This window comes from Silurus aristotelis, assembly GCF_946808225.1.
Source record: "Silurus aristotelis genome assembly, chromosome: 9".
Taxonomy (NCBI): domain Eukaryota; kingdom Metazoa; phylum Chordata; class Actinopteri; order Siluriformes; family Siluridae; genus Silurus; species Silurus aristotelis.
Genome location: NC_139582.1, coordinates 13624107 through 13643134, shown reverse-complemented (window position 1 = coordinate 13643134; position 19028 = coordinate 13624107). Strand labels below are relative to the sequence as shown.

At 38.3% G+C, this 19028-nt stretch overlaps 1 protein-coding gene across 1 annotated transcript in view; it reads left to right on the top strand.

Annotated features, from left to right (window-relative positions):
- Nucleotides 1-19028, top strand: part of cdh11 (cadherin 11, type 2, OB-cadherin (osteoblast)) — an 81270-nt gene that overhangs the window by 44921 nt on the left and 17321 nt on the right. The window contains exons 2-5 of the mRNA XM_083550862.1: nt 9271-9673; nt 10543-10837; nt 11758-11877; nt 12354-12521. Of these exons, the coding sequence (XP_083406988.1) occupies nt 9437-9673; nt 10543-10837; nt 11758-11877; nt 12354-12521 (820 nt within the window). The 5' untranslated portion in view covers nt 9271-9436. The remainder of the gene's footprint in view (nt 1-9270; nt 9674-10542; nt 10838-11757; nt 11878-12353; nt 12522-19028) is intronic.

Sequence of the window (19028 nt, the reverse complement as noted above, 5' to 3'; positions counted from 1 at the left end):
TAGAAACGATAATTGTACTGAGCTGTTACTATAGAAACGATAATGGTACTAAGCTGTTACTATAGAAACAATAACGGTACTGAGCTTTTACTATAGAAACAATAACGGTATTGAGCTGTTACTATAGAAACGATAATGGTACTGAGCTGTTAATATAGAAATGATAATGGTACTAAACTTTTACTATAGAATAAATACCAGTACTGAGCTGTTACTATAGAAACAATAATGGTACTGAGCTGTTACTACAGAAATGATAATGGTACTAAGCTGTTACTTTAGAAACGTTAATAGTACTTAGCTCTTACTATAAAAATGATAATGGTACTAAGCTGTTACTATAGAAACGATAATTGTACTGAGCTGTTACTATAGAAACGATAATTGTACTGAGCTGTTACTATAAAAACGATAATGGTACTGAGCTTTTACTTTAGAAACGATAATGGTACTGAGCTGTTACTAAAGAAACAACAACAATGCTGAGTCATTATTATAGAAAAGAGAAGACTAACTCAGTTTGTAATCAGTTTCTGGTCTTTATGACAGTAAGTGTGAATGTAAGGATTTATTTTTACACTTGGTGTAGAGGAAACATCATCGCTGCAGAGGTTCATTGGGGTCAGGGTTCTGTGTTTACTTCAGGTCTTGCAGTATTTATATAAGGAACCGAGCATCTCTTACACACATCACTATCTCTTATCACTGCCGCTAGCACCAAAGCTCTTAACCTTCAACTATGGAAACTAAAGCAGAGCGCTGAGACACTTCTCTGTGGAAAGGTGACACTCAGTCTCTCATACCCAAGGACATGATTCTGCTTTACTGACAAAGAGAACAACATGCTCTGAAAGAACAAGAGTGCAGGAGAGGAAAGATCTCTTCTCTTCTCTTCTCTTCTCTTCTCTTCTCTTCTCTTCTCTTCTCTTCTCTTCTCTTCTCTTCTCAGTCTTTTATCTTAATTTCTTCTCATCGTTTGTAATTTATTTTTTCCCCTTCTGTCTGTTCTGAGATATTCTCTTCTACTCTTCACTTTTAATTAGTTTTGTCCTCAGTTTTCCTTTTCATTCGCTCATTCCTTCATTCATTTCTATATTTCTTTCTTTACTCTCTTTTGCTTTTTAAAGTTTTCTTTCTTCTTTATTAGCAGAACTAGCAGCCGGGTTTCCTCACCTGTACCGCACAAGATCATTAGCATGCTCATCTTCGACACAGATGTGAAAAAGTAATTGAATCATTTTAATTCTAAATTGAATATATATCACAGTGTTTTATATAATACACAACATAATGAGCTGCACAAAAAAAATTAATTATCATCCACGAGTTAGAAACATGAAATGAGTTAATGATGGCGGGAAGAGAAGAAGAAATAAACGAACGTGCCCATACATTAAAATACTAAATATGTACACTTCTGAGAACTACCCTGAATACTAGCGTGAGTATGTTGGATTATATTTTATGTGCTTTCTAGAAAATGAAGCTGGGGGTTAAGGAATGTAAGGAATGTAGAGGAGCAGCTTCGAACTCATGAGTGTGTGTTCCACAATCTATTACTGTAATGTGCTTTCAGCTCTTCTGGAGGTAATTCTGGGAACAGCTATTAAGAGCTTTGCAAAACCAGTAAACGTCTTTTTGAATCAATTCTGGGTTTGATGTGGAGATGATGGAGCAATCAGAAAGAGTTTTATGATTATTATTTCTAATATTCTATAGACAATCTGAAAAAAAAAGAATAAATAAAACAATATATACGTAAAAGATTGCAGGTAACATTTCCATTTTATCATGTCTACCGAAAATTGTTCATTTTATCAATGAGGGAGTGAAGCGCTGCAGTGTTTTGGAGAAGCCATGATGATTAGATCCGCTGGAGTTTTGTTATCGCACAACACCTCGGTCGTTTAGTCTCTGTACTGTAATTGAACGTCAATTAAGAGTCCGGTTTCGTCCTGAGAGCGCAGCCGCTGACCGCAGGAAGCTCCGCACCGTAACGAGACACCGAGAGAAAATGTGGCTGTGTTCTCCACTGGGCTTTGATGACAACCGCAGAGTGTGAGATATCCATCACCATGAGCTCCTCGGTGACATTTTAGAGGTTATGAATTGGTGTTCCCAGCACTTTCTGAAAGCACGATTGCGTTTCACATCAAACACTGAGAGGCAGCTCAGAGGAGGGAGACGCACGAGTCCTCAGGAGGTTTCAGCTTCACGTTGTGGTTCGTTTGATTGGAGTAACAATGACATGGCCTTTTACCTTCTTCTTCTTTTTCTTATTATTATTCAGATCGGTGATATAGAGAATTTTACTTAAGACAGATGTGTGTGTGTGTGTGTGTGTGTGTGTGTGTGTGTGTGTGTGTGTGTGTGTGTGTTTGAATAGCGCAGATATACATACACTATATGGACAAAAGTTTGTGGACACATGGAAACTCATCATTTTAAACATTTAGTTTCCATTTGCTGTATTAATAACCTCCACTCTTTTGAAAGGATGTTCCACTAGATTTAGGAGTAGATTTTGGAGATGAGGAGATTCGTGCTCATTCAGCCACAAGGGTGTTTGTAAAGTCAGGTACTGGTGTAGGGTGAAAAACCCTGGGGTGCAGTCAGTGTTACAATTCATCCCAAAGGTATTCAGTAGATTTGAGGTCAGAGCATTGTAGCAGGCTACTCAAGATCTTCTACTCCAACTCATGTTAACCATCTAATCATGGATCTGGATTTGTGCACAGGGGCACTGTCATGCTGGAACATGTTCTCCTAGTTGAAGTGAAGGGAGAATTGAATGCTACCACATCCAAAGACATCCTTGACTATATATAGACATGGTGCATGTAATTAACATAAACAGAATTTCTCACTTTTTCACTTTTAACTGTTTATTATAATTAAGTTATATAAATGTAGACTTATCCATTCAGTCAGTTTTGCACTGCAGACATCAATGACAGCTTTCACATATCAAACCTGGCTAATGTGTCATTTTATCTGTTATCTTTTAAATGTTTCATTTCTGTTTTACTAGTAGTAAATGTCCTGATATAATATTTCTGTAATATTGTTGCACTGTACTCATGCCATCAATATAAAATAAACACATTTCTCCTTACAGAAAACCTCTACAATTATAATTACACAATATTTTTAATCGGTTTATGTGGCTCGTCCAACGTATACATCCCTGTGAACGAGCTGTGAAAACATAACAGAACATATACTGCATCAGTTTCCAATATTTTGCAGGTTTTCATTTCAACGTATCAAAATCTACTTGTTTAAATAACATTAAAATTTTCAAAGACTATAACGTGTAGCTCTGTGGAAAAGATGGGACACCTCTAATATCCGAATGAAAATCAATCAGTGCCTTGTGACCAATCAGAATACAGAGTTTAACAGTGCTGTGGGGTGAGAGAGTTTCAGTATGGATGGAGAAGAAAGAGCTGTGAGCGTGAGGATTGCTATAAATACTCTGTGGTAAAGTGGAGGCGTCTCCACTCAGACTTGAGCGCTCCTCATTGTTCCGTCAAAGAGCCAGGGAGCGTGAGGTGCATGTAGGAAGCACCACTGAAGCCTTTCACCATGTTACAAATCTGACTTCCTGCTCTGACAAGCTCCACCAATCACTGAGGGAGTAAAGAGCAACTGCCTGTATTTATCCACACATACTCAAAAAAAAAAAAAAAAAAAAAAAAAAACCCCACACATTTAGATGTCGGTTTTCTTACTGGTTTTTATTAGAATCCTCTGAGACAAGAGTCTGATCCAAGGGTCTGATCCAAGGGTCTGAATCCAGTTTTGCGGTTTTAAATTAATCGTATTAATATTTATGACTCAGTTTGCAACAAGTCAGCACAGTTAGATTTTTTATTTACACACACACACACACACACACACACACACACACACACACACACACACACACACACACACACACATTTTTACTATTATGTGTTTTATAACAATACTGTGTTTGTACTCTTTATTAAGTTTTTACACCTTACTATTTTGTTCTCAATGCTCAGGGTAAGATATTTATACTGCTTTCATTTATAAAATTATAAAATCATTAAGCTGCTTTGCTTCACACTGTGAGACTCGCAGAACACACTGTGCTGCTCTGAGCCAGTCAAAACACACTGTGCTGCTCTAAGCCAATCACCCAGCACTGTACTGCTCTCAGCCAATAACCAAACACTGTACGGCTCTTAACAAATCAATAACCAAACACTGTACTGCTCTTAACCAATCGAAACACACTGTGCTGCTCTGAGCCAGTCAAAACACACTGTGCTGCTCTGAGCCAATCACCACTGTACTGCTCTCAGCCAATAACCAAACACTGTACTGCTCTTAAACAATCAAAACACACTGTACTGCTTTCAGCTAATCACCAAACACTGTACTGCTCTTAGCCAATCAAATCACACTGTACTGCTCTCAGCCAATTAAAACACACTATATGTTTGGAGCCCATCACAGCACATGGTACTCTCTTACCAAATTAAAAACACTGTACTTCTTTCAGCCAATCACAACACACTGTATTGCTTTCACACCAATTAAAACACCCCTAATTGCTTTAAACAAACTAAAACATATAGGACTGCCCTCAGCTAATTAAAACTAATGAACTGCTATCAGCCAATCAGAACACACTTTACTTCTCTCAGCTCATGCAGTCAGTGTGTGGGTGTCACTGTGAGATTTTATTTGCATTTATTTAAATACCTTTCTCAAAAACCAACTGCTGAATGACAGCACACTTATTTTACAAAAACATACACACACACACACACAAATGCACACACACACACACAGATGCACACACACACACAGATGCACACACACACAGATGCACACACACACACACACACACACACACACACACACACACACACACACACACACGCACGCACGCACGCACATACACTTGTAAAAATATCAGGCGGGGCCTCAAGGGAGCCGACAGGAGCATATATCACATCTACACACACATGCATCACTATTATTGCTTTAACCTAGCTCTCTCTGTGTGTGTGTGTGTGTGTGTGTGTGTGTGTGTGTGTGTGTGTGTGTGTGTGTGTGTGTGTGTGTGTGTGTAAAAACCGGATAGTGATGAAATGTTTTACTTCTTGATAAATTTTCCTGACTCATTTGTGTTCCAATGTTATATTTATATATGTAGCATTTTTAGCATAGTAAGATTAATTCATTAAAAAAAAAAAAAATCACCTAATATTTAATAGTATGTACATAAAAGATAAAAGTAGTTTTTTATTTAAATTTAAAACTACTTGGGGAGCGGGGAAAAAAAAAAAAAAAAAAAAAAAAAATATATATATATATATATATATATATATATATATATATATATATATATATATATATATATATATATATAGAGAGAGAGAGAGAGAGAGAGAGAGAGAGAGAGAGAGAGAGAGAGAGAGTTATAACTCCAACACATGGTGATAGCAGATGGTTTCAGTATATGTGTTTTTGGTGTAAACTGTATATTTCTTTCCGCTTCTTTTGTTGAAAATGCTTGTGTGCATCTGCATCTTAATGAAATACAATTAGTGCTGTTGTTTGCACTTTTTATGCAAACAGAAAGAAAAAGTCAAAGTGAAATTTGTTGCTTAGAGCCAAAATGGAGGCAAACACACACGTACACACACACCCACATACATACACACGCACACACACACTCACACACACTCATACACACTAATCAGGACCACCAGAGGGAGTGTTTTAATTACCCTGCACTGTGAGAGACAGACCGTCACATCTGTTTCTCTAATTTTCTTCCTTTTATCTCCTCTCTTTCCTTCCCTCATCACTTCATCACACTTTTTACTCCTCGTCGATTCCCTTTTCTTTGATCTCTTTTCCTCTTTGAATCTCTTATTTCTCCTTTTCATGACTTTCCTCATCCTTCCTTTCTGCTTGATCTTTCTCTTCTCTTCTCTTCTCTTCTCTTCTCTTCTCTTCTCTTCTCTTCTCTTCTCATTTGTATTTTCATAGCACATCTGTTTTTTGATTTTTTGATATCTATTTTTCTTTTCTCCTCTTCCGTTTTCCTCTCATTCCCTTTTTCTACTTATGTAAACTCCCAGCAAATCTAAAATCCTTTATCAAAGGTTTTCTAAGAATTTAGTCTCGTCTAGTTCCAATCTTTTTCCATCCCCATTTCCTCTCCATTTTCCGCCAATCCTTCTTTTCTCAAAATTTTCTCTCCTTCCTTCATCATTTTTTCTTCCCCTTTATTTTCCACTTTTCTGTTCCTTCATTTTCTCCTCCTCCATTTCCTTTCCTTTCTCTCCCCCTTTTTCTCGTCTAGGCATGTCATGTTGGAAAATCTCAGCATGTTGGTTTGGAGTCAGTGTGTGTGTGTGTGTGTGTGTGTGTGTGTGTGTGTGTGTGTGTGTGTGTGTGTACGTGTGTGTGTGTGTGTGTGTGTATGTGTGCATGTGCATGTGTGGAATATATTCCATGGTGGTTTATAGTGGTTTCTTTGCTTTCTTTAAACTAGTAATTAGACAGTAAGAGGCTGCATAATCACTTCTGATTCCAGAAATAAAAAATTAATGGCATTTTTTTTCATCCTCGTCTTATTCTTATCTCGTCCTCATCTCCTGCAAACCCTTTCAGCTTAGCCTTCGTTCGTCTCCTCCTTCTCCTTCGTCTCGGTTCTGTATTTTTTTTAGATGTTATCAGGTGTGTGTGTGTTTCTGAATATTTTTCCGGCATTCACCTCAGCTCACATGTCCTTCTTAACACCAGGCTCATTTAAACGTTTATCCGTCTGGGCACTGAAGGTCTAATGCAAGAGACTGTTCCCGTTACAGACAGAGGATAAAGCGCTGACGCTCAATCGCTCTCCATCCTCCAGTGACTTCGGCCCAGACGGCTTTACCTTACGCTTAGGATGGAGATCGATCTGGTTTAGGGCGTTTATTACAATTCCCCTAAATCGCCTCGTGGTTCGGGGGTTTGGTCAGGAAGGGACGGATTAATGGGAAGCGTTGAGATATAAGTGAGGAAAAAAATGCACTTACAGTAGGAGCGGATATCAAAAGACGCCAGCTTTAAGTAGCACTTAATAATATTTTATTCGAAGACATTTATTCAATGCTATTTTTATAAACCTTTTAACAGTAGATATTGTCACACTTTAGCTTTACAGGAATGTTTACAAAAATGGTAACGCTGTGGCCTGAAGATCGAAGGCAGAGGCAGACGCTTCTCTTTCTCTTTTTTGATCTCATTAAACGCTCTTTAAACATAAACCAGTTTCAGAAATAACACCAACCGAGAAACCCTTTGTAATGTGTATCTCTTTGATTCTGTAAAGATGTCTTTATATACATGTTGGTTTGGCTGCCATACCCATAAATGTAAACCTCAATAAAGCTTCCACATAGAACCCAATACAGTTTTCAGTTGTCATAAAGAACATCTGCAGAACCTTGAGAAACCTTGAGGAAGCCACTGTCTTGTAGTTTTACAGAAATGAAAAAGTGAGGAGACATGGCCTTATGATCACATGCAGACTTGTATGTAAAGTATGTAAAGTATTGACATAATACATACATACATACATACATACATAAATATATACATACATATAACACATTTGATCTTGGTGAAACTGTAACTGATTTTTGCTTAGATAGTGGTTATACATTTCTTTTACTTCTTAGCACCATAAGCTTCGTAACCAAACAGACTTTTGAACGCTAACAAAATCTTTGCCTGATTGATCGTATTTGATGCAGCATTTTATTTCTGGCTGAACTTTTGCTTGATGTGAAGAAGTACTTGTAAGCTGACTGAGTTTGGAACTATACTGGAATTTTATTTCCCAACCCTGTCCCATGGTGGTCATATTTATCCGTTCCATCCACCCTTTCGTCCATACAGCACATTCCTGAATACATCCAGAGACGAAGTTTCTAAAGAAGAAAAAATAAACTCTCCCACACACACACACACACACACACACACACACACACACACACACACACACACACACACACACATATACACACACATACACACACACACACACACACACACACACACACACACACACACACACACACACACACACACACACACACACACACACACACAGTTGGTGTCCAGTTCATGAGAAAGAAAAGGAAAATCCAGGGATAAAATGTCTTCTTTTTCCTGAGCTGCTGCCAGTTTTATAGGCGAGCCACGCAGGCGTACAGCGTCAGCTGTTATCAGCCCATCATTATGGATGCTGACAGAGTGGTACACAGGGTGTTGGGGGAGGTGTTGGGGGGTGGTCGGTGCTGGTGTCATTTGGGTGGGTGGTGAGGCGAGAGACAAGACACCTGAAGAGTTAGAGCCCTATTTTCCCGCTTCTGTGCTCGATGCACCTTATTTGGAGCATATTTACGGCTCTGACTTGAGCACTGGAGATTTGTTCGGTTTGTTTTTCTTTATTCCCTTCACCTGCACTTCATGCTCACAAACGTTCCCCCGCTCCTTAAAAACCCTGGTCTCTGATTTATGGTTGTGGTGTGATTAGAGCATGCATTAGGTTGAGAAAGAGAGAAAACGAAGCAGCCAGTGGGCTGCGGTGGCTCTCGACGCTGGAGCTGGAGGTTATTAGCGACTCAGTGAATGGGAAAATCTCTCCAAGTCCATTTCTCTCTCTTGCTCTCTCCCTTTCTCTCGCTCTGTATAGCTGTAGCATCCAAGCAGGAGGTGATAAAAGAGCATCAAGCCAACACTTCAACTGCTTAATTAGTGTAGCATGACATGGCTATGTTCTGACGAGGCAAAGAAAACGATGCCACTGAGGAAGGATCATTGCACCAGTAAACACATGGCAGATGTCAGGTCCATAACTGTGCTAATTTTTTTTTTATATTTCTTTTTTTTCTTAGCTTTTTTCTTAGCATTCTCCTCAAATAGAGGAGCTAAACACCAGATTTCATGTGTGCATGACAAAATCTCAAACCTCCAGCTATTAGATCAAGTGGGACGGATGTGTGTGACTTGGGAAATGGCTTGCAGGGAGAACACTGGGGCTGCAATGTCTAATTAAACAAGAGCAAATGGGCTTACAACCTCTGTTGCTTAATTAGTCCAGGCTACAGAACCACTACAGAACCAATTAATACATTCCAATTTCAGCCAAAGCCAATTAAAGTTTCATTGTGATCCCAAAACACTACACTATGTCACTGAACATCTCAATCTCTTTTTTTTTCTCCACAGGAACAAGCTGAGACTCGGCATCTGGGATGATCCTCAGCGTGGGTGGACATACAGCGTGAAGTGAACCACCACTTCATCTACTTCAAATTTCCATCCTTAGAACTAAAACGTCGAAGCTTTTGGGAAAAAAAGGACTCTGAGCAGGACGTGGGCGAGAAGGGACAGGATGTGGGACGGTTTGAGAGTGCAGGTGTTCTTCTTGTGTTTAATAGCGACACTGTGGATTACGGCAGCGTCTCGAGGCCCTCAGGAACACGGACATCGCCGGCGTCTCTCTTCCTACAGACACAGAGAGAGACGAAAGGATGGACACGTGCTCCATCGCTCCAAACGAGGATGGGTGTGGAATCAGTTCTTCGTCATTGAAGAGTACACGGGTCCTGATCCTGTCCTTGTAGGCCGGGTAAGAAATGTTAGGGGTCAAAATATTTCTGTTATTTTATCTTCAATATATTTTGGTCAATCTTTGAAAGAAACAAATATAGTTAGCAATTCTAGCTTTCTTGAGGAATATTAGTTGAAAAGTTCCTACACAAAGCTCTGTTTTCTTCTTTTTTTAATGATCTAGTCCACATTTCCAGCCTCTTTTTCATGGTTTAATGTTTTTTTTTTTTTTTTTTTTCATTCTTCATTAGGGTGCACAGTGATGTAACTTAAACCCAGTACTAGTGCTGAAAACATGAAGCTAGTCCACATTTCCAACATCCAGCATCTAAGCCATTACATCATCATGTGGCGGTTTCTGAATAAAGTCTATAAAAATAATACCAACCATATAAGTCTTTTCAGTTACAGATATGACCATGTACACACAGTGAACTAATAACGAGTATATGTAGTATATCTTTATGTTCTAACTTACTAGCTGTTCCGAGGTAATGGTCCTCTAGTTCAGGCTGTGATGAATAAATAAATACATTTCTGTAGGTTTTTTTTTTCAAACATTGATTCAGAGAGATTTTATTTTTTTAATTTGAAGCAAAGAAATGTGAGGCTACTTGAATAAGATCTAATTGACTGTTGCTTCTAAACCAGAAGCATTTGAAAGCTACAACATAAAACAGATTTTTGAGAAGTTTGAGAAGCTGCTTTTCCCTATTCAGTAATGTCATATGGTTTGATTTGGGAAAATGGGCTTAACGGTAACGACAAATTCAAACAATATTTAGGAACCCCTCCAATGAGGAGCCGAGTATTATTTGCAAAGCCCAGCCACCTTGAGTCATCTTGCAGCAGTATGTCATGACTCATTTTCTTTCTCTCTTTCTGTAGCTTCACTCCGATGTGGACACAGGGAATGGCAACATCAAATACATTCTCTCAGGTGAAGGCGCCGGGACCATTTTTGTTATTGATGATAAAACAGGCAACATCCATGCGACGAAGACGCTGGACCGTGAAGAACAAGCGGAGTACACACTCACCGCTCAGGCCGTCGCCCGAGACACCAACAAACCTCTAGAGCCTCCATCTGAATTCATTGTGAAGGTCCAGGACATCAACGACAACCCGCCCGAGTTCCTGCATGGACCGTACTACGCTCGCGTGGCTGAGATGTCCAACGTTGGTAAGATAGAATTTTTCGCCTCTGTTTTTTTTACCTTAGAATTGAGAAAACGACAGCTCTGTTTCCTCATGCATTATTCAAAAGCAGCTGAAATCTGACCAGGAGAAAGTGAGCCTCAAGTTGTTGTTGTTGCTGGTGGTGGTGTTGTGTTGCACTGTGTGTGTGTGTGTGTGTGTGTTTGTGTGTGTTTGTTTATTTTTAACTCTCTCTTGTTGCACAATACATCATTCCTAATGTGACTGTGTCAGGAGGTAATGATCTGTTACCCCACCACACCCCACCACACCACACCATACACAGGGGAAGTTTGGAGCCGGTCAAATTCAGATACGCTGCTCATCAGGGAATTACACTCGGTCGTGATTATTTTGATAATTTTCAATAACCCTGTAATAGCGAGGACAGGGTTTCCTGACAGCTATGTCTTATTCTGTAAAATTGGTTCGGATTGGTCTCGTTTGTCCGACTTCTTAGTTCAAGAATTGTTTTATTTCAGCAGTTATCAAAAACCAATAAACATTCCCTCAGCTGGTGCTTATTATTGAGCGGCCTGCTGTTTAAGACTGCTGAGAAAAATCTAATGTTTATCCATGTGGGAAATTCTGCTCTATATGTTCACCATGGATACGGATTGTTTTTCTGTCCCATTTCAGTAAATCATGACTTTTCTACAACCTTGTGATAAAAGTAAACTAGCAATTTTCAATCTGATTTATTAAATAAGGACACATTATTTGCTATTTATAATACATCCTTTCTTGTTAAGTCACTTTCACAGCTGACTGGCACTAGAGAGTCTTTCTATGAAAAAAAACATAAACCTCTCATTGCATTAACCATCAATCTATTGTAATTATACATCTGTGCATTTTAGGCTCAATGCTACTTGCACATGATGGTGTTTTGTTCTTATCCTGCAGGTACATCAGTGATTCAGGTCACGGCTACAGACGCAGACGACCCGACGTACGGAAACAGCGCTCGGCTCGTCTACAGCATCCTTCAGGGACAACCTTACTTCTCAGTGGAACCTCATACAGGTATCTAATACTGTTTAATTTTGCTTATGGTTATTGCTGTATCATCATAGAAAAAAATTATAAATTAAAAATAAATAAATAAAGTAAGACTAGAAAGAACATCCAGGTTTAAAGATTTAGGTCATGGCCATACTTGTATCATTAAAAAGTAAATATGTAGATAAATGGCAGAATACAGAAAAACTAAAACCATCATCAATTATTTATTTGTCTGATTATTTGTTTGTTTATTTAAATAAATAGTGATTAGCCCACAGTTGTATGCACATGGTTGTAGTTAACGAAAATATCAATTAAATCAATGAAGATAAGAGGACAAACTCACAATCATGCAGTCTGCAACATGGCTCTATTCTGGCTCGAGTTTTCTCACCATGTATTCATGAGTTATTTCAGTCTGATATGTTTCCTAAAGAATGGATTTTAAGCTGAGATTCATCCTTAATGCCATATCGGTATGTCGGTGTTTTCTGCAGGGATTATCCGCACTGCGCTGCCCAACATGGACCGAGAGGCTAAGCAGGAATATGATGTGGTCATTCAGGCAAAGGACATGGGGGGTCACATGGGTGGTCTCTCAGGGACAACACAGGTGAAGATCACGCTAACGGACGTCAACGACAATCCTCCCAAGTTTGCACAAGGTCAGTGTTTCCCGAAACACTTTGTTGATCCTGATTTGAAATGTGGGTGTAAAATCACATGTGAATTTCAAAACATTTGCATATTAACACTTCATTATGCATTTTAATTTTGAAGAAACAGTTTGGTGTGTTTCTGATTGTACAAATGTGAATACAGGGTGCGAATGAGGGATGGAGTCAATGCAAATCAATTCATTATTCAAGTCAGCAAGTTTAATTAAAGTACAACAATTACTAAGCAAGAGATTTTAGTTTTTCCAAAAATGTGATTTTATTCATTCAAAAAAAGAGCTTTTTAATTTCTACATATTTTTTGCATTTTAATTAAAAAGTTTAATTTTTAAGGAAAAAAAAAAAGAATGAATGGGCAAAATACCAAATACTATAAATCCAAATACAATAAAAGGTCCACTGTTGGAGCAATCATTAGAAAACGGAAGAAGCTAAACATAACTGTCAATCTCCCTCGGACTGGGGCTCCATGTAAGATCTCACCTCGTAGGGTCTCAATGATCCTAAGGAAGGTGAGAAATCAGCCCAGAACTACACGGGAGGAGCTGGTCAATGACCTGAAAAAAAAAAAAAAAAAAAAAAAAAAAAAATATATATATATATATATATATATATATATATATATATATATATATATATATATATATATATATATATGCACATGCCCACATGTTCCCTGGTGATCTAGTGGTTAGGATGCGGCGCTCTCACCGCTGCGGCCCGGGTTCGATCCCCGGTCAGGGAACCAACCCCAGCCACTTTCAGTACCGCTCCCAAGCTCGGATAAATAGAGAGGGTTGCGTTAGGAAGGGCATCCAGCATAAAAACATGTGCCAAATCAAACATGCGGAGGATCCGCTGTGGCGACCCCTAATGGGAGAAGCAGAAAGAAAGTTTTTATATATATATATAACTATATATATAATTGTAGGAAAGGAAACTGCTATTATATAATCATGTGCCCTACCTCTATTAGCATTATATCTAATAATTATATATATATATATATATATATATATATATATATATATATATATATATATATATATATATATATATATATATATATATAAATGGTGGATTTAAAATAAAAAAAAAAGCACATTCATTTTGGATAAAAAGTCTTACTTTTAAGAATAATATCTCCCAGGTGTGATTTCATTTCATTTTAAGCGGAAACAGATGAAACTTGTTGAGTTCTGGGTCTTGAATAAGAAGTGTGAATGCACTCCACTGATTATGAAAAGATTATAGAACTGCAGAAGTTGTGTGATTGGCTGACACTAATGATGACATCATTGTGCAATTATTTCCTGAAATGTTCCGTATATACAGACAGCTAGACGATGGTTAGGATCTGTAGTGTGAATGGATGGGAGAGAAAAAATGAGAAAGACAATGAAGGTGTGTGTGTGTGTGTGTGTGTGTGTGTGTGTGTGTGTGTGTGTGTGTGTGTGTGTGTGTGTGTGTGTGTGTGTGTGTTAAACTGCACACTAAGCAAAGAGATGCTATCTTCTATTTTGTTGCTGAAATCTCTTCAATAAATCTGCCTGAGGTTTCGGTCACAGAATCTCCAAGGTTTAAAAATCAGCACAAAATTGCGTGTGTGTGTGTGTGTGTGTGTGTGTGTGTGTGTGTGTGTGTGTGTGTGTGTGTGTGTGTGTGTGTTGAAGGCATTCCCACTAAAACAGTCATTTCCTGCTGCAATAAGAGCAGCCTCTAAAACACCTGAAATAACATGACTGTTAGCACAAGTGCTACACTTACTCCATTGTTTACAGGAACATTCCAGCCACACAATGAGTATATTTATATCTTGTAGAAAGGTAATTGTAATTTTAACATTAATAGAGAGCTATTTTGTAATTTTAGGAAATGATTTGTGTAGAATTATTATTCGAGGTCACACTTTGCTAAACTGCCATATATTTGCTCCTTTACGAAACACATTAAGCATTTATTTTCCTACATAAATTTTTTTTTATATATATTTCTAATTAGCTAAGTGTTCCATTTGGCAGACAGAGTTCTCCAGAACGATTACTGTACTGACAAAAGTATTGGGACACCTGACTTTTCAATCCATATGTGGTTCTTCCCAAAATTGTTACCACAAAGCTGGAGGCACACATTTGTATAGGATGTCTTTAAATGCGGTAGCATAATTTTTCCTTCACGTGAACTAGGAGACCCACACCTGTCCCAACATGATACCCCTGTGCACAAATCCAGCTACATGAAGTTATGGTTTACATATGTTGGAGTGCGAGATCTTGAGTTGCCTGCTATAGAGCTCTGACCTCAATTCTACTGAACATGTTTGGTATGAATTGGAATATGGAATACACCCCAGGCCTCTGCACCCTAAATCAGTACCTGACTTTACTAATGCCCTTGTGGCTAAATAAGTACAAATATCCAAAAACACATGCCAAAATCTAGTGTTAAAATCCCTACAGATGAGTGGAGGTTATTACAACAGCAAATAAAGACTAAATGTGGAATGGTGTGTTCCGAAAGCTTATAGTCAGGTGTCCACAAACCTTTGTCCTTACAGCGTTTAGTTTTTAAATAAACTATAATAAGCACTTCAGGAAGTGATTTAGATTACATTAAAAGCCTACTAATGACTCAGCTATTTAGAGATCTTGGGAGAAATTTATTACACTTGCTCTGTGCCAGAACAGTGAAGAGTATAGATTCTGGTCTCCTTGTACCCTAAGAGATGGTGGGAGCAGTTAGTGGAGGAAGTGTAGCAGTTAGGTTCAGTCATGCAGCTGCATTCTGGATCAGTTGCAGAGGTCAGATGTGGTTTAGAGGTAAAGCTGCCAGTAGCGAGTTGTAGTAATCCAGTCTTGGAATGACAAGTGACTGAACAAGCACCTGAGTGGCCTGTGTGGATGGAAACGGATGAATTCCCCCGATGCTGCAAAAGGGAGTGGGTCAGATTAGGAAATAGACATGTGAGAGGAAATAGACAGCTGATTGAGAGTTGTCCTGGGAGATCACAAGATACTGATGTAGGGATGAGTTCTGTTTTGCTGTGATTAAGTTTCTGTTGATGAACTGTCTTCTGTGATGAGGTTTCTGAAAGAAATGCTGTAATCTGAGAAGAATCGTGGGTGTCTGAGGGACGAAAAGAGAGGATTAGTTTAGTGAATGAGGGAGGAAAAGAGGGGATAAGTTACATGTCTGGGGGAGGAAAAAAGAAGGGATGAGTTAAGGGAATGAGGAAGGAAAAGTGGAGTTGGGTTAAAAGAATTAGGAAGGAAAAGAGGGGATGAGTTGCATGTCTAAGGGAAAAAAGGATGAGTTGCATGTCTGAGAGAGGAAAAAAGGGAATGAGATGAGTGTCTTACTAAAAGATGACCACATTTGACCTACTGATAACTCTGTAACTATGTTGCTATAATTACACTATAGTTGAATTCTGGATTCTATTTGACAAAAAGGAAGACGATGAGAAGGTGCATTCTTTCTATAAGGAGAGATATTCACTGAAGGAGTCTCTAGTGTCAGCACTTTACAACAGACAGAGGTAAAGTTTTTAGAGGAGACAATTATTTGTGTTTTTTCTGCAACAACAACAACAAACACAATATGTCTTATTTCTGAGAACAGAAAGTAAATTGTTTCAGTTTAAAAGTGAATTCCTGTGAGTGGACTCAGGTGTGAGCTGGAACAGAAATGCTTTAATTAGTTTATCATTTTCGGATTTTTTTATTTTTTTTTGGACAAACTGTTTAGAAGATCCAGGCTGTAAAAGCTTTATTTTATTATTTTATTTATTTTATTCTTTTACTCTTTTCTCAAGCATTTTTTTTTCCTCCCCTCAAGCTTTCTTGCTTGTGTAGGAGTTATTTTTATAAAAGCAGTTGAAGCCTTTGGCTTTGGAGAGACAGCGAGGAGAGCCATATGGTCCCTCTGCTCTGGCCTAGCCTCAGGCAGGTGTGTGTTTTACGCACCCAGTCACACACACACACACACACACACACACACACACACACACACACACACACACACACACACACACACACACACACAGTCAGTGTCTTGAGGCTTGCAGGTGCCCAGCAGCTGAGCCATGCCTCCACAGGTAGTGTTTATGTGTCAGTTCTCTGCTTTCCTCAGCAGTGACTCATGAACAGAGTTAACTGAAGTTCAGGGAAACAAAGAAGCACTTATCATTTTTTAACTAAAGGTGCTTTAAAAGGTTTCACAAACAAAACTCAAAAATTTTGGTCTAAAAAAAAAAAAAAAAAACCTTCATAGCATGTTGAGTAGCATTTTCTCCTCCTCCTTTCTTTCAAATCCCACAATTCTTCATATTTCCCTATTTCTCATGCTAGAGTTCTGTGGGCTCGTCTAAAGAAAAATTTAAATGTAATTCTTAATTTGTAATATTTTACTTTAAATCTTCGTGTTACTGATTTTCTTACAAAACTGTTTCTTGTGCTCCTTGCTGACAGCTGAGCACTTATACTGAGTAGACTAAGCGTAGCTAAGCGCTAGCTAGACAGCTCATATGCTAGTCATCATGTAGCTTGCATTCACTGCTTCATTGCTTCATTGTTTAGCAACAGAGTTGTCATGATTTTATGGCATTATCTTCTACAATTCACCCAAATCAAATGTATTAGTAAAAGGGCTTTAATTCTGACCAACAGGATTCTGGAGTTTAGAATTTAAGATTCAGATTCCACACACTATACTGAGACTTGATGAAAATATAGATCCAGTCCACCAAATTAAGTCTGTGTTACAAACAACTAGAGATCTTGTTATATGGGCCGTAAATTACTTGGAAGATTCAATGAAAAACTTGCAATTCCTCTTTTGTTCCACTAAGGGGCAGTACTTTCTCTGATGAGGTGAGGGTATTATAAAATAAAAAAGTAGTTTTAATCCTGCTTGGAACACAGAGCAAACATAGTACAGTCATACACTGGGGAGGGACTAGATCAGTGGTTCAGGCATTGGACTCTAGATCAGAAGGCCACACTTTCAAATCCCAGCACCACCAAGCTGCCACTGCTGAGGGCTTTAGCAAGGACCATAGCTCTGGATAATTGTGTCTGCCAAATGCTGTAAATGTAATGTAAGACTGGAGTGGGAGGAGCCAGAAAGAGAAGTGGAGCAGGAAAAATGTAAAGTAAACTGGTACTGTGGAACTGCAGGAAGTTTACTTTAGAAGATAGTCTTGCATATGTAGGGAATGTAAAAAACAAATTTACACAAATCTCTCTTCAAACTCCACAACCCCTTATTCCACCTGCTTCTAAGGGGGCAGCTGCCCATTTTTCAAATACACACCCTAACATGAAGTCCTGCAAACCAGCAACTTCTCAACCAAGAGGCAAACTCATTCACATAAACCATGGGATCTGATACTGGAGTTCAGTTTTATAGGACTTTTCAGGGTTTTTTTGGTATTTTCATTTTCTTTTTTAATTAACCTAAAGGAAAATTGAAAAGATTGCAACCAAACTGACAATGTCACAAAGCTAAGAGCATGATTCTAACCGCTACACCACTGCAGGAACTGGTTGTAGTTTTGTTTTCACAAATGGACCAGAGCCAATGTTAAATGGAAAAGGAGATGGTCAAATATCAGCGCTCATCACTTTTCATTACTACTTTTTAGCCCCTTTCTTTCTCTCTCTCACTGATGGAGTGTTTAAAATTACAATTTGTCTAATTCTCAAATGTTTTCTCCAAATGCCTGCATAAGGAGGCAGATCAGATTTACAGCTCTTTATTAGTAGTAACTCCATACACATTTCCCATATCAAGAATGTCATAGCTGGGCTTTGACCCAACAAACACAGCTCTACCATCTGGAGCTGTGATTTTATATATGGCACCACCAGAAGACACAAGAGAAGCCTGTATATTCACATTTGACCTGTTAAATGATATATAAAGATATAATGAAATGAATTCTAAATCATCTTCACTTCTCATCTTTTACTCTTAATGTCTTTTTTGGCACAATCCCATACTCAGGTTTATATGATAGTTAAAAAAATGGTATAAGGTAAGATTGATGTATATTAGTTAAGAGTCCAGGAGAAAAGCATTCTATGTAAATGATGAAATCTGATGAGCAATTATTAAGAAATGAGAGAATTTTTTTTTATATTCAGGTATCAGAACCTCCGATAGCTCTCTAAAGTTCATCTTGGCAGATTATTACCCACACTCCACTTGACTCTTCCTAGCTCCTCTTTTCCATTGGTTTCACATTAGATGTTCCTTCTCAGGCTTTCAACACCCCTGCAGGGGTTTGAACCAGCAGCCCAGCTTGGAGTCCAAGCAGAGACTCCACTGAGCCACCAACTCTAACACACGGTCGTCTAAGTTTGCATGACGCAAAACTAAGATTTGACCGAATAAACAGCTTTCATAATATCAAATCATAGATTTAATTCAGTTATTTAAATGTCAAAAAATTATTATTTTATAAATTCAAATTTATTTACTTGGTGTCATTTT